At 49.3% G+C, this 19,596-nt stretch overlaps 1 protein-coding gene across 1 annotated transcript; it reads right to left on the bottom strand.

Annotated features, from left to right (window-relative positions):
- Window positions 1–2,006: 2,006 nt before the first annotated feature.
- Window positions 2,007–17,104, bottom strand: LOC125709405 (receptor-type tyrosine-protein phosphatase-like N). Its single transcript, XM_048977775.1, is given in 13 exon segments — window positions 2,007–2,116; window positions 2,877–2,956; window positions 3,122–3,208; window positions 3,783–3,859; window positions 3,862–4,059; window positions 5,581–5,615; window positions 6,648–6,779; window positions 6,864–7,197; window positions 7,317–7,482; window positions 7,692–7,797; window positions 8,880–8,990; window positions 10,717–10,767; window positions 16,743–17,104. Coding segments are annotated over 13 exon segments (1,563 nt in total). The 5' UTR covers window positions 16,819–17,104.
- Between the last annotated feature and the right edge of the window lie 2,492 nt (window positions 17,105–19,596).

Genomic DNA, 19,596 nt, shown 5'->3' with positions numbered 1-19,596 from the left:
GGGCACACACACACACGGAGGGCAATTTAGAGACACCGATTCAACTAACTGCCACTTCTGGGACTGTGGGAAGAAACACATGCCACATGAGGGATGGAATCCCAGCCTGCAATCCTGTACATGATGACACCTGTAAAACACAACCATGCTGCAAGGTCAGCAGTGGGCTCTGTTTTCCGATTTAAGAGCATTCGACAACGTCTGATGCTAACAGGCACCAGCAAACACAATGGCACTGAACTGTCACACGGAAGCAGCGTCAGATAGCGTTTGGGTGTCTGACAGGCCGTTCGTGTTTAAGACTGAAACCAGCAACAAAGGCAGGCAAGAGGGGCTTCGTTGGGAGACGGGGTGACTTTTTTTTCCCCAATCACATTTTTAGTTTGGGATTCTTTGCCTTTTACACAGAAAAGACTACATTTTTATCAAAGGGCTCCAAATGCCAGCCAGGCAGTCCTTCCTCAGAAAGCTCTCTCTGCCTCCACTGACGTAGACTTTCTCGGGATGGCATTGTGTGTGTGTGTGTCTGTGTGTGTGTGTGGTGTGTGTGTCTGTGTGTGTGTCTGTGTGTCTGTATGTGTGTGTGTCTGTGTGTGTGTGTGTCCCCATAAATGATGGTAGGAACCTACGTCCTGCTTATGTAAGATTTACGAGTATGGGTGTGTCTGTGTGTGTGTGTGTGTGTGTGTGTGTCTGTGTCTGTGTGTGTGTGTCTGTGTGTGGGGGGGGATTAAGGTTATTTTGACGTTTTTCAGGTCCCCACAAAGATCTGTGAATGTAATCAAAGAGATAAAAGTCTTTTCATTTGGTCCCCCCACAAGGAGAAACTCAATTTCATAAAAACCTGTTCAGATTGGGGCTGGGTGGGGGTTTAAAGTTGGGGGCTGGGTGGGGGTTAAGGTCGTCATTGTCTGGATTAGGGTTTTGTCCATAGAAATGAATAGATTCCCCATAAATGAATGAATACAAACATGTATGTGCGTCTGTGCATGGTGTGTGTGTATATGTGTGTGCCTGTGTGTGTATGTGCGTGTGTCTTTGTGTGTGTGTGTGTGTGCATGTGTGTGTGTGCATGTGTGTCTGTGCACACTTGTGTGTGGTGTGTGTGCCTGTGGTGTGTGTCTGTGCATGCGTGTGAGTGCATGTGTGTGAGACAGAGGAAAGAATGCGCACATGTACGCCCCTCACTGTACGAAGACGCGATCACAATTAACAAAATTGCAGGATAATCACAGTAGGGGTCTGGCAGCCCCTCCCACTCTCACCAATGTTCTCTATGGAACGGAGAGCCGTGACACAGCAACGGCAAATAACAAATGCGTGAATTCATCAGCGGTGAGCGATGGGGGCAGAGAGGGGGCAGCCGGATTTATTCTCTATAATAGAGCGACTTTAAAAAGAGGCAGGTGCAGCCAGGGTCTCATTACCGAAGCGGAGAGGGGAGAAAGGACCGGATAGAGTGGCGGCACACAGACCCCCGTGCAGCCGCCCGCACGCCAGGCGAAGTGGCGAGCGCTACGCAGCCCTCCACACAGACGCCAGCGGGATACATTAAAAATATGAACAGCAGGCCTGCAACAAAGGATATTACCATGGACTCAAAGGTCCACAACAGCTGTATTCGAGCGAGGCGGCAAGGGCAATGGGGGGGGGGGGGGATTCTGAATATGCTCTGATAGAGAGAACAAAGAGGAGCAGGGGAAAGTGGGGGGCCCAGAGCTGGGGGGGGTGGGGGGGGCAGAGACAGAGGTAACAAAAAGAGTGACAGGCAGAGAATGACGGGGGAGAGAGCACTATGGGAAAAGAGACAGCAGATGATAAGGGGGGGCACAGGGAGTGTGGTGAGAGGAGAAGAGTGGGACTGGGGGGGGGGGGGGCATTCACCCCAAATCCAGGCACGATCAGGGAACATCCAGCGTTCATGGAAAACTCTGGAAACGGCTGCTTAGACATGGGATATCCCATGAGCACGTGTCTGGGTGTCCCGGCGATAAGCGGGCCGGGATTTATCCAAAAAGGGGATAAGGAAGGTTCGGAAGGTTCTGACCCACCTCTCCCACTCCTGTCTGGAGGATCTTCAGGCCCGTCTCAGACTCCAGGAAGGTCTTCTCTGCCACTGTGGGACCAATCAAATAGGTTTCTTAAAAAATATGCCAGCTGTGTTTCCTGAGATCTGCCGACGCCTGAAAAGAATCGACGGTGTCAAACCGCTAGAAACTCTCCTCTGTCTTTGCACTGCTACCGCCAAATTCCACAATGTTCCATGTTTAGGTTCAATAGTAAGTAAAAGAGACTGTGGTCTCCACCAAGAGAACCAGACATTAAGTGGGTTGTCAAGCTTACTGCCGATACCGGAGGAAAGATTTTTGTGTCACGCTGGCTTGACATCTTATACACTACAGTATCGCAGTGATGTAACATGCATCAAAATACCCTCAGAGATTGAGGGTACAGCTCTGGTTTACATAGCTCTTTGTAGGTCAGCATATTGCTACAGAACACAACATATTACAATCCACTGCAAACTGGACGTGTCCAACTCACCACATGCTGTCTAAAGGAAATTAAAATGTTGTTACAGATATGTTTTAATTTCCACTTATCTGCCAGTGGATGATGAAAGGGCAGAAACATCTTTGTCTTGCTCTTGCTGAATTACCTTAGACTCCCTGAGGATAACTGCCATCAGCCCAAAGTCTTTATCAGTCGCTGTCTGTCTTTACCTTTGTCTCTGCTGCTCTCTTAGAATTTGCCGGAACTCGCAGACATAATGAAGTAAATTGTTTTGGGTGGGGGTAGGGGTGGGGGGGCAAAGAGCACCCTTAGCAGCCGGTGAAGGACGGGGATCTGCCTCACCGCGACGGTCAGTCACTCACTGGCCTTATCAGCCACGTCGTTGGCACTGCGATTCTGCTGGTTCTGTCGGACTCTGAACATCAGGGCTGGACCCACCACACTGGGAAGACAAGCAGGGGAAGATCGTGGGTGTGGCAGCTGCTGAGGACTGACAAGCCCAATGAGGGGTGCTGGTGGAGGACCATGATGGGCTTGGAAAGACCTATCAGGTGTCCAGAAGGATGGGTGTGAGGAGCTGAGAGAGGGAGCCATCCAGGGACCTCACCTGATGTTGATGAATGTGCTGGCGGGTAGGTGGATCCTGTCAGCCAAGGTCTCCAAAAGACGCACCCCATCATAGAGGCTGAGTGGTCTGCAGGGAACAGGGGTGCACAAATGTTATACCGCTGCGAAATTATGCAAAAACAGGTCTTGTACTTTACCAGTGAGCCCCAAAACAACCCTGATGTCAAACCAGCGAGACTTACCACCAGCTGTCATACCACACCATTTGAACAACAAACTCCCATCATGCCTCAGCTACATGACCTACAAACTCCCATCATGCCTCAGCTACATGACCCACAAACTCCCATCATGCCTCAGCAACATGACCCACAAACTCCCATCATGCCTCAGCAACATGACCCACAAACTCCCATCATGCCTAATCGTGTCATACAAACTCCCATTATGCCTCAGCAACGTAACCCCTAAAAACTCCCAATATGCATTAATGATGTCACCCATAAACTACCATCATGCCTCAGCAATCATGCCTCACCAACGTGACCCATAAACTCCCATCATGCCTCATTATGTCCCACAAACTCCCATCATGCAACGTAACCCCTAAAAACTCCCATCATGCCTCAGCAATCATGCTTCACCAACATGATCCACAAACTCCCATCAGGATCAGAATGCGCTGTGTGGGAGAGACGTACCCGCGGTTGGTGACTATGTATCCATACTCCTCCTGGGCCAGCGAGCTGTCCACTCCTCCGGAGGCTGCACTGGAGTCTTTTGAGGCTGTCCTCCCCCGTGTGTTTTCAGCAGACAGCATGGCCTTCGACCCTGATGCAGCACCCCCCACCGTGCCTGCCTGTATTGGTGGGGGCCCCTGTAGGGGGGGGGCTGCTGGAGAGGAAGCAGGTCCACCGAGGGGGCAGGCGAGGGGGCTCCGTCACCTTTGTACATCATCACACCTTCTGTCAGCAGCGCCTGCAGGAGCAGATTCAGTCACATTTTTACTTACTATAATCATAGACTTTGATTTACTGATGAGCTGCCATAAATATTTAGCCCAAGCAATGTCTCTACGAATACACACTGCCCTCTTATGGCCAGCAGATGAAATAATAGCAGATGATAAGAAAATTTAATATTACAAACATGAGGTCATTCTGCCTATGTTGTTTGGATACCTAATAACCAAGCATAAAAAAGAGATGTTAAAATGTTATCTACAGCTGACTGAATGAATACAAGGACACTGTAATGGTAGCATAGCATACCCTCATCCAGTGCCAGTGATAAAAATATAAAATTTTTTTATCCTTTAGAATCGTTAGGTTTATGCGCTATGCTGACTTCAAACGTCTATGTTAGTCTTGTTTTTGTGCAAAGGTGTGTGATTATTACAGTACTATTCAGGCAGCTTGTGTCTGCGTCACATCAAATCATGTCTGAGTAAAGGTGGCTGTACTTCAAACAAAATCAACAGAATCGACGTCGTCTTAGCATCAGGATGCCATATGAGCGCATCGCCTGTGTCCCTGAATCGATATTTTGTTTGTTCTGGTCCCGCCCGCTATCCATGATTGGCTGACATAATGTGACCCGGCGGTGTGGGTCAGTAAGACTAATCATGCAGTTACCGGTATGCTTTGCACCACGCTGCACGTATCTGTGCAAACTGAAATGCAAGTAGTCATGTTTTTTATTAATATTGCGTGTCATAATGGCGTAATGAGGGGCGGCATGGTGGTGCAGTGGTTAGCACTGCTGCCTGGGACCTGGGTTCGAGTCTCCGCCTGGGTCACATGTGTGTGGAGTTGGCATGTTCTCCCCATGTCGTCGTGGGGTTTCCTCCGGTTTCCCCCCACAGTCCAAAAACATGCTGAGGCTAATTGAAGTTACTAAATTGCCCGTAGGTGTGCATGTGTGAGTGAATGGTGTGTGAGTGTGCCCTGCGATGGGCTGGCCCCCCATCCTGGGTTGTTCCCTGCCTCGTGCCCATTGCTTCCGGGATAGGCTCCGGACCCCTCGCGACCCAGTAGGATAAGCGGCTTGGAAAATGGATGGATGGATAACAGTGTAATGTTTACTGTGGAATGTCTGTGTTTCATTAGCCATGAGTGTCGTGTAAATTGTTGGCTTCCCTGTCCGTGTCAATGCTAGTATTAAACCAAAAGCGGCTGTTAATATGGACAGCAGCTTCCGCTTTGAAAGAGCGGCCTGCTTCTTTATTAAAATGACTCACACACCTGCCACAGTTCCTTTATTTGCACTCTGTATGTGTGTCTGCTGCATCAAAAACATTCTGCGCTCTCCATCATTATGGCGCGACACCAAACGGTAGCATCGTTTTATGCATGCGATGGATTGTTCTGGCCGACATGTTGGCCGTTGTTTTACCCGGATGCCGTTTGACATATGCGGCCACCCTAAGGCCCCAGCGGAACGGCCTACCCCAGCCTGCTAACCCACGCAGGGCAGCGTCACACCCAGATCTCCCTTTACCTTTTTCCCTGTGACTTCAGCCTTTTGGAGCCGATCTGGACAAAAAAAATAGAACCAACTAGGTAAGCTGGGTTGCTGTTGGACGAGGCGTTAGTCCAACAGGTTAGCTCATCCTGTGGTCTTTGGGGATCGCAGTACAATGACAGGGATACTGTGCTGTAAAAAGGTACCATCCTTCATGTGAGATGTATAACTGAGGTTCTGACTCTCTGAGATCCATCATTCGAAAGAGTAAAGATGGTACCCCAATGCCCTGGTTAAATCTGCCCACTGTGGCACTTAGCTACTGTGTGGTGAGTGTACTGGTGCAGAATGGCTGCCATTGCATCATCCAGGTGGGGGCTACACAGTGGTGGTGGATGAAGTGGTTCTGTAAAGTGCTTTGGGTGTCTTGAGAAAGTACCATATAAATGTAACAGTCATTCATTCTTAGCACCTGGGAGGTTCCCTTTAGCATGTGGCTACCTTAGCATACCTGGGAGGTTCCCTTTAGCATGTGGCTACCAGAGCATACCTGGGAGGTTCCCTTTAGCATGTGGCTACCTTAGCATACCTGGGAGGTTCCCTTTAGCATGTGGCTACCAGAGCATACCTGGGAGGTTCCCTTTAGCATGTGGCTACCTTAGCATACCTGGGAGGTTCCCTTTAGCATGTGGCTACCAGAGCATACCTGGGAGGTTCCCTTTAGCATGTGGCTACCAGAGCATACTTGGGAGGTACCCTTTAGCATGTGGCTACCTTAGCATTCCCCAGGAATTAGCCTTTAGCATGTGGCTACCTTAGCATACCTGGGAGGTTCCCTTTAGCATGTGGCTACCAGAGCATACCTGGGAGGTTCCCTTTAGCATTTGGCTACCAGAGCATACCTGGGAGGTTCCCTTTAGCGTGTGGCTACCAGAGCATACCTGGGAGGTTCCCTTTAGCATGTGGCTACCTTAGCATTCCCCAGGAATTAGCCTTTAGCACATGGCTACCTTAGCATACCCCAGGAATTAACCTTTAACATGTGGGTGGCTACCTTAGCATACCTAGGAAATACCCTTTAGCATGTGGTTACATTAGCACACCTGGAGCCTTCAGGCTTTCGACGGGATGAGGCCGCAGGGCACTCATCAGGCGTTCCAGCTGCTGTGGGGACAGGTCCTTCACACTGACTCCGTACCTCTTCAACACAGCAACCAGCTGGTTCAGAGTCACGTCTGTACTGGGGGGAAGGGTGAGAGGTCAGCTTGTGGGAGACGGATACCGCCCCCCGCCCGAGGGGAAACAGGCGAGGCACTGACCATCCAGCCTAGAGAGAGTGCTGTAGTTCTGGGGTTCCTTCTTTTGCTGTGGCTGGCTGCTGACTTCCTCCTCCTCCTCCTGCAGAACCAGGTTCTCCGAGTAGTCTAAAGGCAAATCCAAAGCCTGGTAGATGGGACGGGAGGCGACACCTGCCTGGTGGCGGGAGGAGGGCTGTCCAGGGGACAGGTAGAGGGAGAGGACATCCTCCAGCAGCTGCCGGCCTCGTTCTTCAGCCCTCGGCATGCCGGCCCGACTGTGCGAGGAGGAAGGCCGGGCAAACTCTGCTCTGTCCAGAGAGTTGAGGGAGCGCTCTTCTTCGTCCTGGTACCCAAACTGCAGGGGTGACGCAGAAACAAGGAGGGGGCACTGTCAGGCGGGAATGGGGACGCCGCCGGGGAATGAGAACTCATCGACCACAGCGTGCACTCGGCCGTGAGCGCATGCTGGCTCACCTGCCGGTAGGTGTAGGGGTCCGGCACCGGCGCCTGCATGCGGAGGGAGGCCTGGGGTCGGCCCGGTGCAGCCACGGGGTCCAGATAGCGCTGTGCCGTGGCTGGGCTCAGCTGACTGATATCTGGCCGAGGCTTAGAAGACGACTTGTCCAAGGGCTGGTAGGGCCTGGAAGAATCCATGCAGTTACCATCACATAGCAAGTTCCTACTCCGAAGCACTTAACAGAGATTCAGCAGCTTTACGAGCTGATGTGAAGGAACGTTGTTGTAATGACTGGAGTTAATATTACAGCATGATTCATATTAAGGATCATTGTAGTGACAGGAGGCAGAGGAAGGTGCTGGTACCACAGTGAACAGACAGGGAATCCTTACTGGGGAGGTGGGCCATCCCAGGGAGTGGCGGGGGTGCGGGACTGAGGGACGCGGCTCAGCTCCTTAGAGATGACATACTGGACTATGTCATCCTGCCAGGAAAGACCTGCATGCAAACAGCTGTCAGTGTATGTACACCGGAGAGGTCTGTATGGACACACACACGCACAGAGGACAGGTCTGTATGAACGGACACACACACACAATGGAGAGGTCTGTATGGATAAACACACAGGAGAGGTCTCTGTGGACAACCAGACATAGGAGAGGCCTGTATGCACACACACGCACACACACACAGGAGAGATCTCCAAGGACACACACAGGGGAGGTCTGTACACACACAGACACCTGAGAGGTCTTACATTAATTCAGCCTAATTGATGTCATATCACACCCCTCCATATCTCCCTTCATTGGCTTCCTTTTGGTGTTTGCATTAAGTTTAAGTCCTTGGTGCTGACTTTAGGGTCCATCAATGGACAGGTTCTCATCTTCTTCTGAAAGGCTCCTCGACACCCACGTCCCTTCTCACCCACTTGGTGCTCCCCCCACCTTGTGAGAAGGGTCACTCCAGATGTTTCAACAAACTCCTCAAGACCTGTCTGTTCCTCGAATTTCCCTATTATCCAGATGCCTCTTTACATTCCCTGAATGTTCTTAATTGCACTTCTGGTACTTGAATAGTCTTATTGGGTCCTTGCTTTGTTAGAAGTTGTGTAGCACCTGCTCCAGTCCCGCTTACACTGGTACATAGGTGTTAACTGGAAGCTCAGTTTAGCTACATTCATGCCTAGTCGACTCCCTGACAGCGGGTATGTCTGTAACGTGCTGTTTGCCTCACTTGTCTCTTTAGACAGAAGTGTCTGCTGAATATAAATGTGTAAAATGTGTAACATGAAATGTAATGGACGAAGCGCTATGAACACACACACAGGAGAGGCCTGTATGGAGTCAGTCCTCTCTATCATCAGATTATTCAGCTCGCATATTTGGTCTCCACATTTGGTCTCCGTATTTGGTCTCCGTATTTGGTCTCCATATTTGGTCTCCATATTTGGTCTCCATATTTAGTCTCCACACAAAGAAGCAAAAACGCTGCTTCTCTGCCATCTTCTTTAGCCAACAAGTGCCAGGTGACAGTTATGTACAGACAGCAGTGCATCATTTCCCGGCTTCGCAGCTCACCCTGCATCATCAGCTGCTTCAGAACCTCCTGCAGCTTCTGGAGAACCGGCACCGACACCTGGTACTGGACCCGCTGCTGTTGGGAGTCCTGGCACTGGCCAAAGAGTGCATCTGCAACACAAGGTGCACAAACGCACTCACAGAGCTGTGGGTAGCTGCTGGCAGTGCACACAATTAACACGCTCGCAGTGTTAAAGTGCTGGTGGGACATTTGGGAAGACAGCAGCAACATGCGATATCCCATAGGCCCCCAAAAGGTCACAGTCACACTAACGCACATACGGTGTCATGCTTACGCAGACCGGCAGGCTTTGGAGATCTGAGGCCACGGGGTTTTGACCCCCTGCCCCCTCAAAATATGTCTGCTCCCAACAAGGCATGGAGCCAGGTAGTATCATTTTAGTTGATCCCCCTGCCCCAAAATTAATTCCCTCCCCTGGTCAGCAAAATCTGCCGAGTGGCAGAAGAGAAACCCACACGGTCTGCTCCAAAAATGTACCCAGGGGACTGAGATTTATTTCTGGCTACTGGCCTGGTCTGACCCCTGGTGGGTCTTTCTTTCAACGAGGAAAGGTGTTAGAGAAGCAGACTGCGATGCGACACTGTTTTCTCTTCCCAAAATCGACCCGGTCGGAGGTCACCCCCCCCCCCCGAACCTGCCAGCCACGCCCCACAATACGAAATGTTACACCCAAGTAAGTAACTCACTGGCTAACAGAGAACGTGCATTTCAGATCCAGCAACGCGGGAGCGTGTTCGGAAGCGGCCGCCTTTGCGTGTCATTCGTGTGCACTCATGTGTGGCCCGTGTTCGCGTGTGCATGAGACAAGCAGAAAGAGAGAAGAGACCAAAAGGGAGAGAGTTGTGTGGTTGTGAGTCATCTCTCTGGGCTGAGTGACTGTGGGGGAGTGTGCGTCTTCGCTCGCTGTCTGCCTAATGATGCAAGCGTTGCCAGGGAGACAGCAGGGGAAGCGCTGTGATTGGCCCACAGGAGAGTGGCAGGTGACATAGAAAGGCATTGTTTTGTGTTTACACTCCCCAAAAGGAGGCTGTGAGCACACAGGCTGATGATACGTGATGGGCATTAATTTGAGACTCTTCTTGTGTTTCTGCCGAAGCATTTTAAAACCTGCTGCCAGATTCCTCCTGTTTAAAATATCACCTCACTGGATTTTTTAAGACGTCACCCTGGGCTGTCAGATCAAACTGGCTGAAATTTCACCACAGCCTTTTATTTACACACTGGCCCAGGGGCGTAGGAAATAGGGTCGTCTCATGCAGATGTGGTCTGGCTATTGCAGCGCTGTTCACGTGAGAGACAGTCATACCATGACAGCAAACCCTGGTCTGATCCAGGACAGCAACATAAACACTGCATTCTCTTTAACAGATTTTTTATGGGTTACAGGCAACGTGAGGGGCTGCTCTTTGAAAGTGGGGGCTTCTCCTTGGATGTAGAAATAGGGTGTAGATGGCATGGCACGAATAGCCTGCGTAAAGCCGCAAAGGTTTATGGGATATCTATGCATTTGGGCTTAGCTTGCAGGATCAGTTAAAGTGTCAGAATATCTCAATTGAATATTCATCAAAAGCTTAAATAATAACCTAACACTGAGTGCCTTTGGGGACCAGGCATGAATTAAGAATCATGATGAAAGGAGATTGACTGAGAATAATGTGAACGGAAGCGGACTACTAATCATATGGTGGGTGGGGGGGGGGCATGTCACATGATGCTGAAGAGGGCGGGGGGGGGGGGGGGGTACGTGTGTCTGCAAATGGGAAGTCTTTGACGAGATCACAGCGTGACAGCAGCATTGGCTAAACACGCACTTACCATCCAGGCACTGCTGCCCTCTGGGACACAACTTCCTCTGAAACAGGCAACCTGAGTGAGGGAGACAGAGGGAGAGAGTGAGACAGGCAGAGAGAGAGAGAGAGAGAGAGAGAGAGAGAGACGGAGGGAATTACACGGAGAGGAAGGATCAGTCTGGCAGCGCAGTATCGGTAAACACAGCACAGCTTCACACCGCTCACTGCACGGCCTTCTGGGAGGCGTTAGTGTCTGTCAGAAAGGACTACGTGCTTCACTGAGGGTAAAAGGCCTGCTCTCCCGAAGAAAGGCATCTGTCCATCTTTCTTATGCTAAAACTCGAGCCAGAACACTGGGCCAGTTGTCACCTGCCACTGGTTAGATTGGGACACTTGCCCTCAGGGCTCAACTTGACAATTTGACATCATTTGCCAACGAAGTTCTGCCGACCGCTTTCTCAGGATCTTTCTTTACACCATGTTGCTTGTCCAAGCTAATAAAGATGCACGTGCAGTTTCTGAAAAGCCCACCTCTGCATGAGGCTAAAGTTGAGGTTTACACCCAACCCACCACGAGACGTTTCACTGAAAGTGCGATGATGGCAGGTTTTGTTTTCTTTGCTCTGCTTCAAAGCCGCATGCGCTGTGCTCATGTTAATTATTTATTTTTTTTTGGTGGGGGGGGGAATTGCATCCTGGTTCCCACACAGCTGCTCAAACACAGAAGGTCAGGCAAGGCTGGTCCACGTCACTGTCACGGTGCGGGGGGAAAGCACCAGCCCCGCCCCACCCAAGCCCGCCTGTCGGGGAGAGCAAACACAGATAACGAGCTGATGTAATTAAAACAAACAAACAAAAAAAATCGCAGTTGCCAGTGGAAGCTACAAGCGGTTGTGTTTAATGCACAAACGAGGCAGATCTACGTCACTGATCACCGACCACAGGTTCACAGAAAACTCAGCAGCACTGGTGAGTCACAGATAAAATAAAACAATCTTTTTCATAAGAAAGGAGCGTGGCCAGTGGGTTTTGGGCTTGTGCCCTCATCAGGGCGTGTAATCGCAGGCTAATGAGGAGGTTTCATATTCAGAATGTTCTTCAGCCCCGCGAGGGACAGAAGATGGCCTCCGATCTCGGCAGCTGTAATGAAAGCTGATGTGGTTTTAATCGCGGCTGCAGCTCAGTTTCTGTGGTCTTCTTCTGCCTGCACACCCTGGTGTTCAGGTTCTAAAGACCTGGGCGTTCAGGTCCTGCTGGACTGACTGGCTGCCCGTGCAGTCTCAACGTAACTGCACTAGGAACGGCGGAGACAGTCAATCACAGGCTACCTAGCAACCAGCTCTGGGTGACTCATCTGGAGCATCTGGAGGAGCCGGCCTGGGGGGTGGGGTGCGTTGGGGGGGGGGGGGCTCTCACACTTACCTACTTCCTGCACGCTCTCACAAGCATCCCCAACGTGAATCCAGGCCTCTGGGCCGCTCCGGGTGTACAGCGTCTAAAGACACAGATCTAAGGCTTGCACAGAGGTACAAGATGGATGAAGAACCTGGAGAGTGCCACAGGATCATGCTGAGAGCTTCTGAAACTCCAGGCCCACGCGTTCACCAATCACCCCGAACCTGCTTCTCCACACCCATCAGTTCAGATTGTCCTCATGTTCATCCACCCTTCCCTATAACTGATTGTCCAATTCAGGGTCGTAGCTCAGAACAAACCAGAGAAAAGGTTGGTTCCCACAATGAAGAAAGATACATTTAAACACAGAAACATTTAAACACAGGAAGAACTCCTGGGATTCAAATGCACAACCATGGAAGTGTAGGGTTGCGTTACTAACCGTTCATATTTACAGTTATTAATTTGATGAACATATCTCTCCATGCAATATATAAACTGGGAAGGGGGATATCAGGGAACTGATGTTCATGATCAGGCTTTCCTTAGCACCTGATTAACATCTGAAAGACTAGAGGGGATTCACCATCCTGGAAACTGAGGGCAGAGGCAGGGGGAAAGCCAGAGCAGCAGACAGCCTGTCCCAGGAAGTACAGAGCGGCAGACAGCCTGTCCCAGGAAGCACACAGCGGCAGACAGCCTGTCCCAGGAAGTACACAGCGGCAGACAGCCTGTCCCAGGAAGTACAGAGCGGCAGACAGCCTGTCTCAGGAAGTACAGAGCGGCAGACAGCCTGTCTCAGGAAGTACAGAGCGGCAGACAGCCTGTCCCAGGAAGTACAGAGCGGCAGACAGCCTGTCCCAGGAAGCACAGAGCGGCAGACAGCCTGTCCCAGGAAGCACAGAGCGGCAGACAGCCTGTCCCAGGAAGTACAGAGCGGCAGACAGCATATCCCAGGAAATGCATGGCATGAGACAGTCTGCCCCATGAAATATAGAGCAGCAGGCAGCCTGTCCCAGGAAATGCAGGGCATGAGACAGTCTGTCTCAGGAAGCACAGAGCAGCAGACAGCCTGTCCCAGGAAGTACACGGTGTGACACATCCCATTCCAGGGCGTGAAACAGGGTAACACCCCAGACAGGATACTAGCAGCTTTTATTTGCACATCTACCCACATGCCACGAAAATGCACCAGGAAATTGACGCTCCCCCGGAACACCCACCCCCTGCTCTGGCGGCTCCCCAAAGTCACAGGACTCGTTGACTTCCAGCCCCCCAGACGCAGCAGCTAGCAGATGTGTGACATGGACGTCAGTGGTGACTCAGGCCTCTTCTGAGTCTGGGGGGGGGCATTTATGCTCACCAATTTCTCACACAGACGGGCTCGGGGAGTTACCTGTGTAAACAGGTAATCCATATGGTGACTCTTAAGGGCACTTATATGCCTGTGCATTTACATTCCTGTTCCCCTGCAGATTAGGAATAACTGTACACGTATGAAGCAAAGTCTGGATTAAAACCGAGTTATTCTCTTAAAGCATAAGTGGGTGTGACTTTTTGCTAGCATGGGGAAAAGGGGGGCGGCATTTGATACTGTTTCTCAGGCTGTTTGCAGGCTAACAAAAGGACAACAACAGGCGATTTACGGCCAAAAGTTTAAATAGCATGATACAGCCAACTTTCGTCAGTCCATCCATCCATCCATCCATCCATCCATCCATCCATGCATCCATCCATCCATCCATCCATGCATTCAGTAACCTGGATCAGGGTTGTGGGGGGTGCAGTAAGGAGCTGTAGTTCATTTCAGGGTGCATAAGGCAGGAAGTACGGACTTCATGTTGTCCCATGTTGTACACATAAATGGACACATATGAAATGTATGTTTATACATTATATATTCAAATATGAATATGCTTATGTACATGCAATTTTGCCTTTAAATGCAAAGATAACTTTTCATGTGTTCCACATTATTTAAGTCATGCTATAAACGTTGCTAATGTTATTTCCAGAGCTGCCCTTCAGCCTCGTGCAGAAATGCTTACTGTAACTCGGCCGGTAACATCAGCAGAAGCACTTTCTCAAGTTTATTTCCAGTCTGAGCATAAATGCAGGACGCAGCGCATGACCGACAGCAGACCGGCAGACGGCCCCCGCCACCCGCTCCTCACATTTCCACAGCCGCGGATCAAAGCATGAAAATTCACTTTTTGCAAGTCGGCTCTCCCCCATTCCTCGTGCTTTGTGTCTTCGCCAGCGTGAAGCGTTTTTACAGACTGTTATATATGCTTTAGTTTGATCTGAGCCTTTAATAATTATTAATCAGAACACCCTTCCAGGAAAAGGTCAAGCATTCTGTCTCTAGGGCACCACAAGGGCATGTCGACTCAACCGGCAGGTGTGAGACTCTGTAGGTCAGGACTCTATGTCTGTGATCGGAAGGTTGCCGGTTCAAACCCTGCGGCTTGTGACTCCACCATTGGGCCCTTTACTCTGATTATTTCAAGGACTGGGACTGACTCTTTTCTCACTTGTCTATTCGTCTGCTAAATAAAGAATGTAAACACTGTACCCTGGATCAATTAAGCAGAGCAAAACTATTATGAATATATGGTCTTCCAGCCACTTATCATGGTTTATGGGGGCACCTGAGGTCTATCCCGTCCAGCTCATCAAATACACCACATAAAGTGTGGCAAATTTAGCCTAACTGCATATCTTTGGACAGCAGGACGATTCCTATGAAGATTCAGAGAGAAGTTGGTGAAGCCCTACGAGGATCTCACCCTGCAGAAGGCACTCCAGCATCAGAGTAGGTCTTTGCTGTCTGTCAAAGTGAGCAGAAGAGAGGGACACCTAGAGGTATTTTTTCAGCCCCAGCTCTGGAGAACGAAAGAGCTTTTTAAAGAGCTCTTTATAAGCCTCGGCAAGGGCACCAGATCAAACTGCTACTCCAGCAATCAGGTGTTAGGGCTGAGCTGCAAAAAAATGTACCGACATTTGGGTTCTCTGAATTGGAAAAATGAGGAGGAATCCCGGCTTGGTAGGGATTTCGGAGCATCGGAGGTCGCTCTCCGTGGTTCTGAAACACATAACGCGCATCTCTTTTAGATACTTCTTAAGTACTCCGAGGCAATTATAACAAACGACAAAACGATTTGTCAACAGCCTCGACATTTACATAGTGGCAAACTGCCGTAAACGCTCCACTTAGACAGAACGATCATTAAATACAATTTCGGAATATACGTGTGCAGGCTATAGGGAAAGTCTGCCTGAGCCGCGGCTCTCTAATAACCGGCAGGCCGAGAAACCGGAGCGTCGTGCCTCATATAAAGGCAAGTGAATGAAAACAGCTGCATCTTGCGCCCTCATTACTGTCAATAACGCAGTAATAGGGCTGCTAATACTGCTGTCGCCACTATATCACCACAAAGCACAGGCGAGTTCTGGAGAGTTGCAATAATATTAAATTAAATCAATTACTGCATTGTGCACTGCACCGGGACAGCGGAGAGCCATTTGCAGTGAGAGCGCCTAAACACGGGGAAAATGCACCATTAGTTCCCATATTGCAAGGGCAAGACCTATGGATATTTATAATTATACTACCCCCTTTCAAACGTTCATTAACATCCATGACGTTTTGATTGATGTCATGGCGAAGACCAGCCAGACTGAGTAAAGTTGAAGAAGAGAGTGAGCTTACGGTGAAATCACGAATGAACGTCAGGCTCGTGAGCCGATTATTGTACTTGGTAGCCATGGTAACCTCCATCAGCTTAGAAATCAAACATTTACCTGTGTCTCGCAACCTTGAAAGCACATAAAACACACGCACACACCGGCATGCCAACCGGTGTAAGGCAAATTGTGTACTGCTATCCTTGCACACAGTAAGGTGTAATTAGTCACTTAGTTTTTCCGCCACGACACTCACATGTATGTATAGCCATAATTATTGACAGGCATACTCCAGTGCTATGCCCACGGGAAACATCCAGATACCTCTTTTTAAGAAGGCTATAATACCACGTACAATTTGGGTTCATTTCTTTCAGTAATGGTTTGCACTTTCCCATTCAATATTTAATAATTGCTAAATTGTACTATATTAAAAAGTTTAGTAGTCATAATTTCGCGAATTTCGCCAAAACCCAGATCCCACTAACCACCACACATAGCTTTCATCACACCATGAATCTGAATTAATTACACGGCGTAAGATATTGCATGTTTACACCGTAAGACCAAACGTCAGTAATATTTCATATAATCCGCAACTAATGTGATCATACCCATTTGCACGGCTCCGGGACGCACAAGTTGAGTAATTTATGCAAAAATATGCAAAGCGCAAAACGTATTCCCAGCCTATTCAACTAATAGAAAATCAAACGCCTATGTGAAACTATTTGAACGTCTTTCTTACTTTACTTCTCCGTTCATTTATGTTAATTAATTATGCAACGTCCAGCGTAAACCTCTAGTCGGTATATTGCTCTTAATATTTCTTTCATGTGTGTCAAGTAGCATTTTCCCCAATAAATAACTAAGGCGTCTCACTTTCTCGTCTTTGATGCCACCTCATTATTCTAATTCTGCGGTATAATCCTTCGGCGTCTCCCCGACCGTAGCTGCTTCTTCTCTTACCGTATCTGCTTGACATCCCAAGCTGGTAGCAGATGGTCATCAAACACAGAAGGGTCCACAGCCGCGGGCGCCTCATGGTATAGCGCAGAATGCCAGGGCCAGAAGACGCCTTGGTTTGTATTATTATTAAACCTTCATAGTATTTTATTGGCTGCAGAGGAGTATACTACTGCATGTTGGCATGGATCTGTATAGCCTCGGCAAAACTGCGCTATGGGTGTGTGTGTATGTATGTGTGTGTGTGTGTGTGTGTGTGTGAGAGAGTGAGTGTGTGTGTGTGTGTTTGGCAGAATGGGCGTAAAACGCACAGAGAGACGCGCAAAACCCGGGGCGCGGTGATCGCAGATACGGATCGGGAACCGGAGCATAGCACAGTTTCGGCGTTTCTGTCATCGACGCCGTGTGGCGGAGACCCACATTGACGTCACAGCGACAAGAGCAGGAAACAAATGTTTCCATTGTTTCCGTAGTAAAACAAATCAGTAACCTAACAATAGGCGGAAAATAATGCAGCATTAATAAATAAGCGGGACGGAAGCTAGCGGTTTGTTGCGTTGAGCTTTCGCAAAGCTGCCATCAATCAAAACATTTCGCGTGAACTTGTGCAGCCACGATGGCGAGGAACCGCGACTGGATATTGACATAATTAACATCTAAGTGCTGTGCATCGCCGCCGGCACCAGGTGCAGTTGACGGTAATCTTATGCAAGGAGTCAAACAAACACATGGGCGATTCCCGACCACGACAGGCCTTTTCATAGACCGGGAACTGACAAGAGACACCGTGTTTGTCTGCATGAAGACTGTTGTAAATACACGCGGGCAACAAATACAGCGTTTTGTCATATATACTGACGTCTGCTGTGTGATTCACGGATGCATTTTGCATCAACAGGTTGTCTGGCTGGAATGCAGAACCGGACAGGCAGGCGTCAGCCGTCTCTGGTCGGTGCTGTTTGTCTGCGATGCCTTGTGCCGTATGACATTACTACTCCACCTGCTGTAAAAAGCAAACAAATTCAGTAATCCCATAGCTATGAGCAGAGCTGGACTGGGACTACAAAACTGGCCAATGGGATCACGGTAATTTTTGCGGAACAGGGAAAGGAGCCCCCAGCAATGAATTTTGGTGAACTAGGAAGCTTAGAAGATGAATGGATGGATGGGTGGATGGATGAACTTTCCGACATGCATGTAATAACAAAACAAAATAGGGTGCAGACTCAGCTACCATTTATATTGATTGTCATTGCTGGAAGATCTCTGTGATTTTCAGAGAGGTGGTTGTCTAGCCGTTCTTACCATCAAGGGCGAAGGGATGGTTTCAACATCAGTAGGAAGCACATCAGCCCTGACCCTGCAGCCCCTCTAAAGGGACACATTCATGACGATTATACCCAAATCTATACCCATAGTCACCATCTTCTTAAGCTCTGAAGACTGTTCCACTGCGAAAAGGTGATGTCGACACTTAAGTCTGAGGGACAGACAGCAGAATCCAAAAAACTTCTACACTGATGTCCTTGCATTGGCTCAAGATGCAAAGCAAAATAGGCCTGCAGCCAGATCACCCATCTACCTCCCAGTGACTTATCCAGTGCGCAGTTATGGGGAAGGTAAGTCAGCTGGCTGCAGTGGACGTGACCGAAGTTCCGCACTTTGACCAAGCTGCAGTGCACAAACCCTTATTACACCTAAAATGTATAGATGTTGAAATAAAATATATGGCAACAAGTAGAAAGTCTCTCTCAGTCATGGATTCGTCATTTGTTGAATCTATTCTGCCCTGAATGAAGTGACTCACCCCCATTCAAACATTGCTGACCGGAAAGGCATCTTTTAACATGGAATGACCACCCTGCTGGAGTATTAAGGTCAATTGCGTCTGACCCCCCTAACAGAACAACTGGCCCTAGTTTGTCCCCCCCAGTTGAAATGGTCTAGAACTGCCACTGCTCCCTGCCCTCCCGCTGGACTCCAGATACTTGTAGAGGTCAGTCGTTTGCGGGGCAGCATGGTGGCGCTGTGGTCAGCACTGCTCCCTCACACCTCTGGGACCAGGGCTTGAGTCTCCACCCTGGATCCATGAGTGTGGAGTTTGCATGTTCTCCCCGTGTCACCATGGGTTTCCTCCAGGTACTCCGGATTACCCCCACAGTCCAAGAACACGCTGAGGTTAATTGGCGTTACCAAATTGCCTATAGGTGTGAATGGTGTGTGATTGTGCACTGCGATGAGTTTGGACCCCATTCTGGGTTGTTCCGCGCCTTGCACCCATAGTTTCTGCGATAGACTCCTGACCCACATGTTACAGAAGATGGATGGAGTCTGCTGACCATGTCCTGGTTCCAGCTTATGCTGGTCATATGTTTTTTTTAATCTTTGCAGGTGCCTGTATATGTAAACCAATGACAGGATACTGGTGTAACTGGGAACCTTTTGAATAATCAGTCCATTTAGGTACAGAAATGTGCTGGGAAGGCATGCAGCATTTTCTCTCTCTTTTCCTCCTGTCATTCACTCTCTCTTGGTGAGCTGTTGCTCCTCTTATTCCCATCATCTCATCATGTTGCTCCTTCCCTCCCTTTATCTCTGAACTTGGTTGCCTGGAGCAGGAAAAAGAATGATATGGGGGAAAATGGCTGAACACTGCCTTTTTAGGAAAAACTGTAGAGTACACGGAATGTTCCGGCCCTTACAGCTCCTCACACGTAATTTTTTTTCGTTTTAATATCCTGCACCAAAGGCATAGAAACTTGAGAAACCATCACGACATTGCCTGAGGAAATTTAGCGAGATTGACGTGATATATTGTGCTACAGTGACACCCAGAGGCCAGCTGTGGTTTCTGACG

This window comes from Brienomyrus brachyistius, chromosome 16 (genome assembly GCF_023856365.1).
Source record: "Brienomyrus brachyistius isolate T26 chromosome 16, BBRACH_0.4, whole genome shotgun sequence".
Lineage (NCBI taxonomy): Eukaryota > Metazoa > Chordata > Actinopteri > Osteoglossiformes > Mormyridae > Brienomyrus > Brienomyrus brachyistius.
This window is presented reverse-complemented; position numbering and strand designations above follow the sequence as displayed.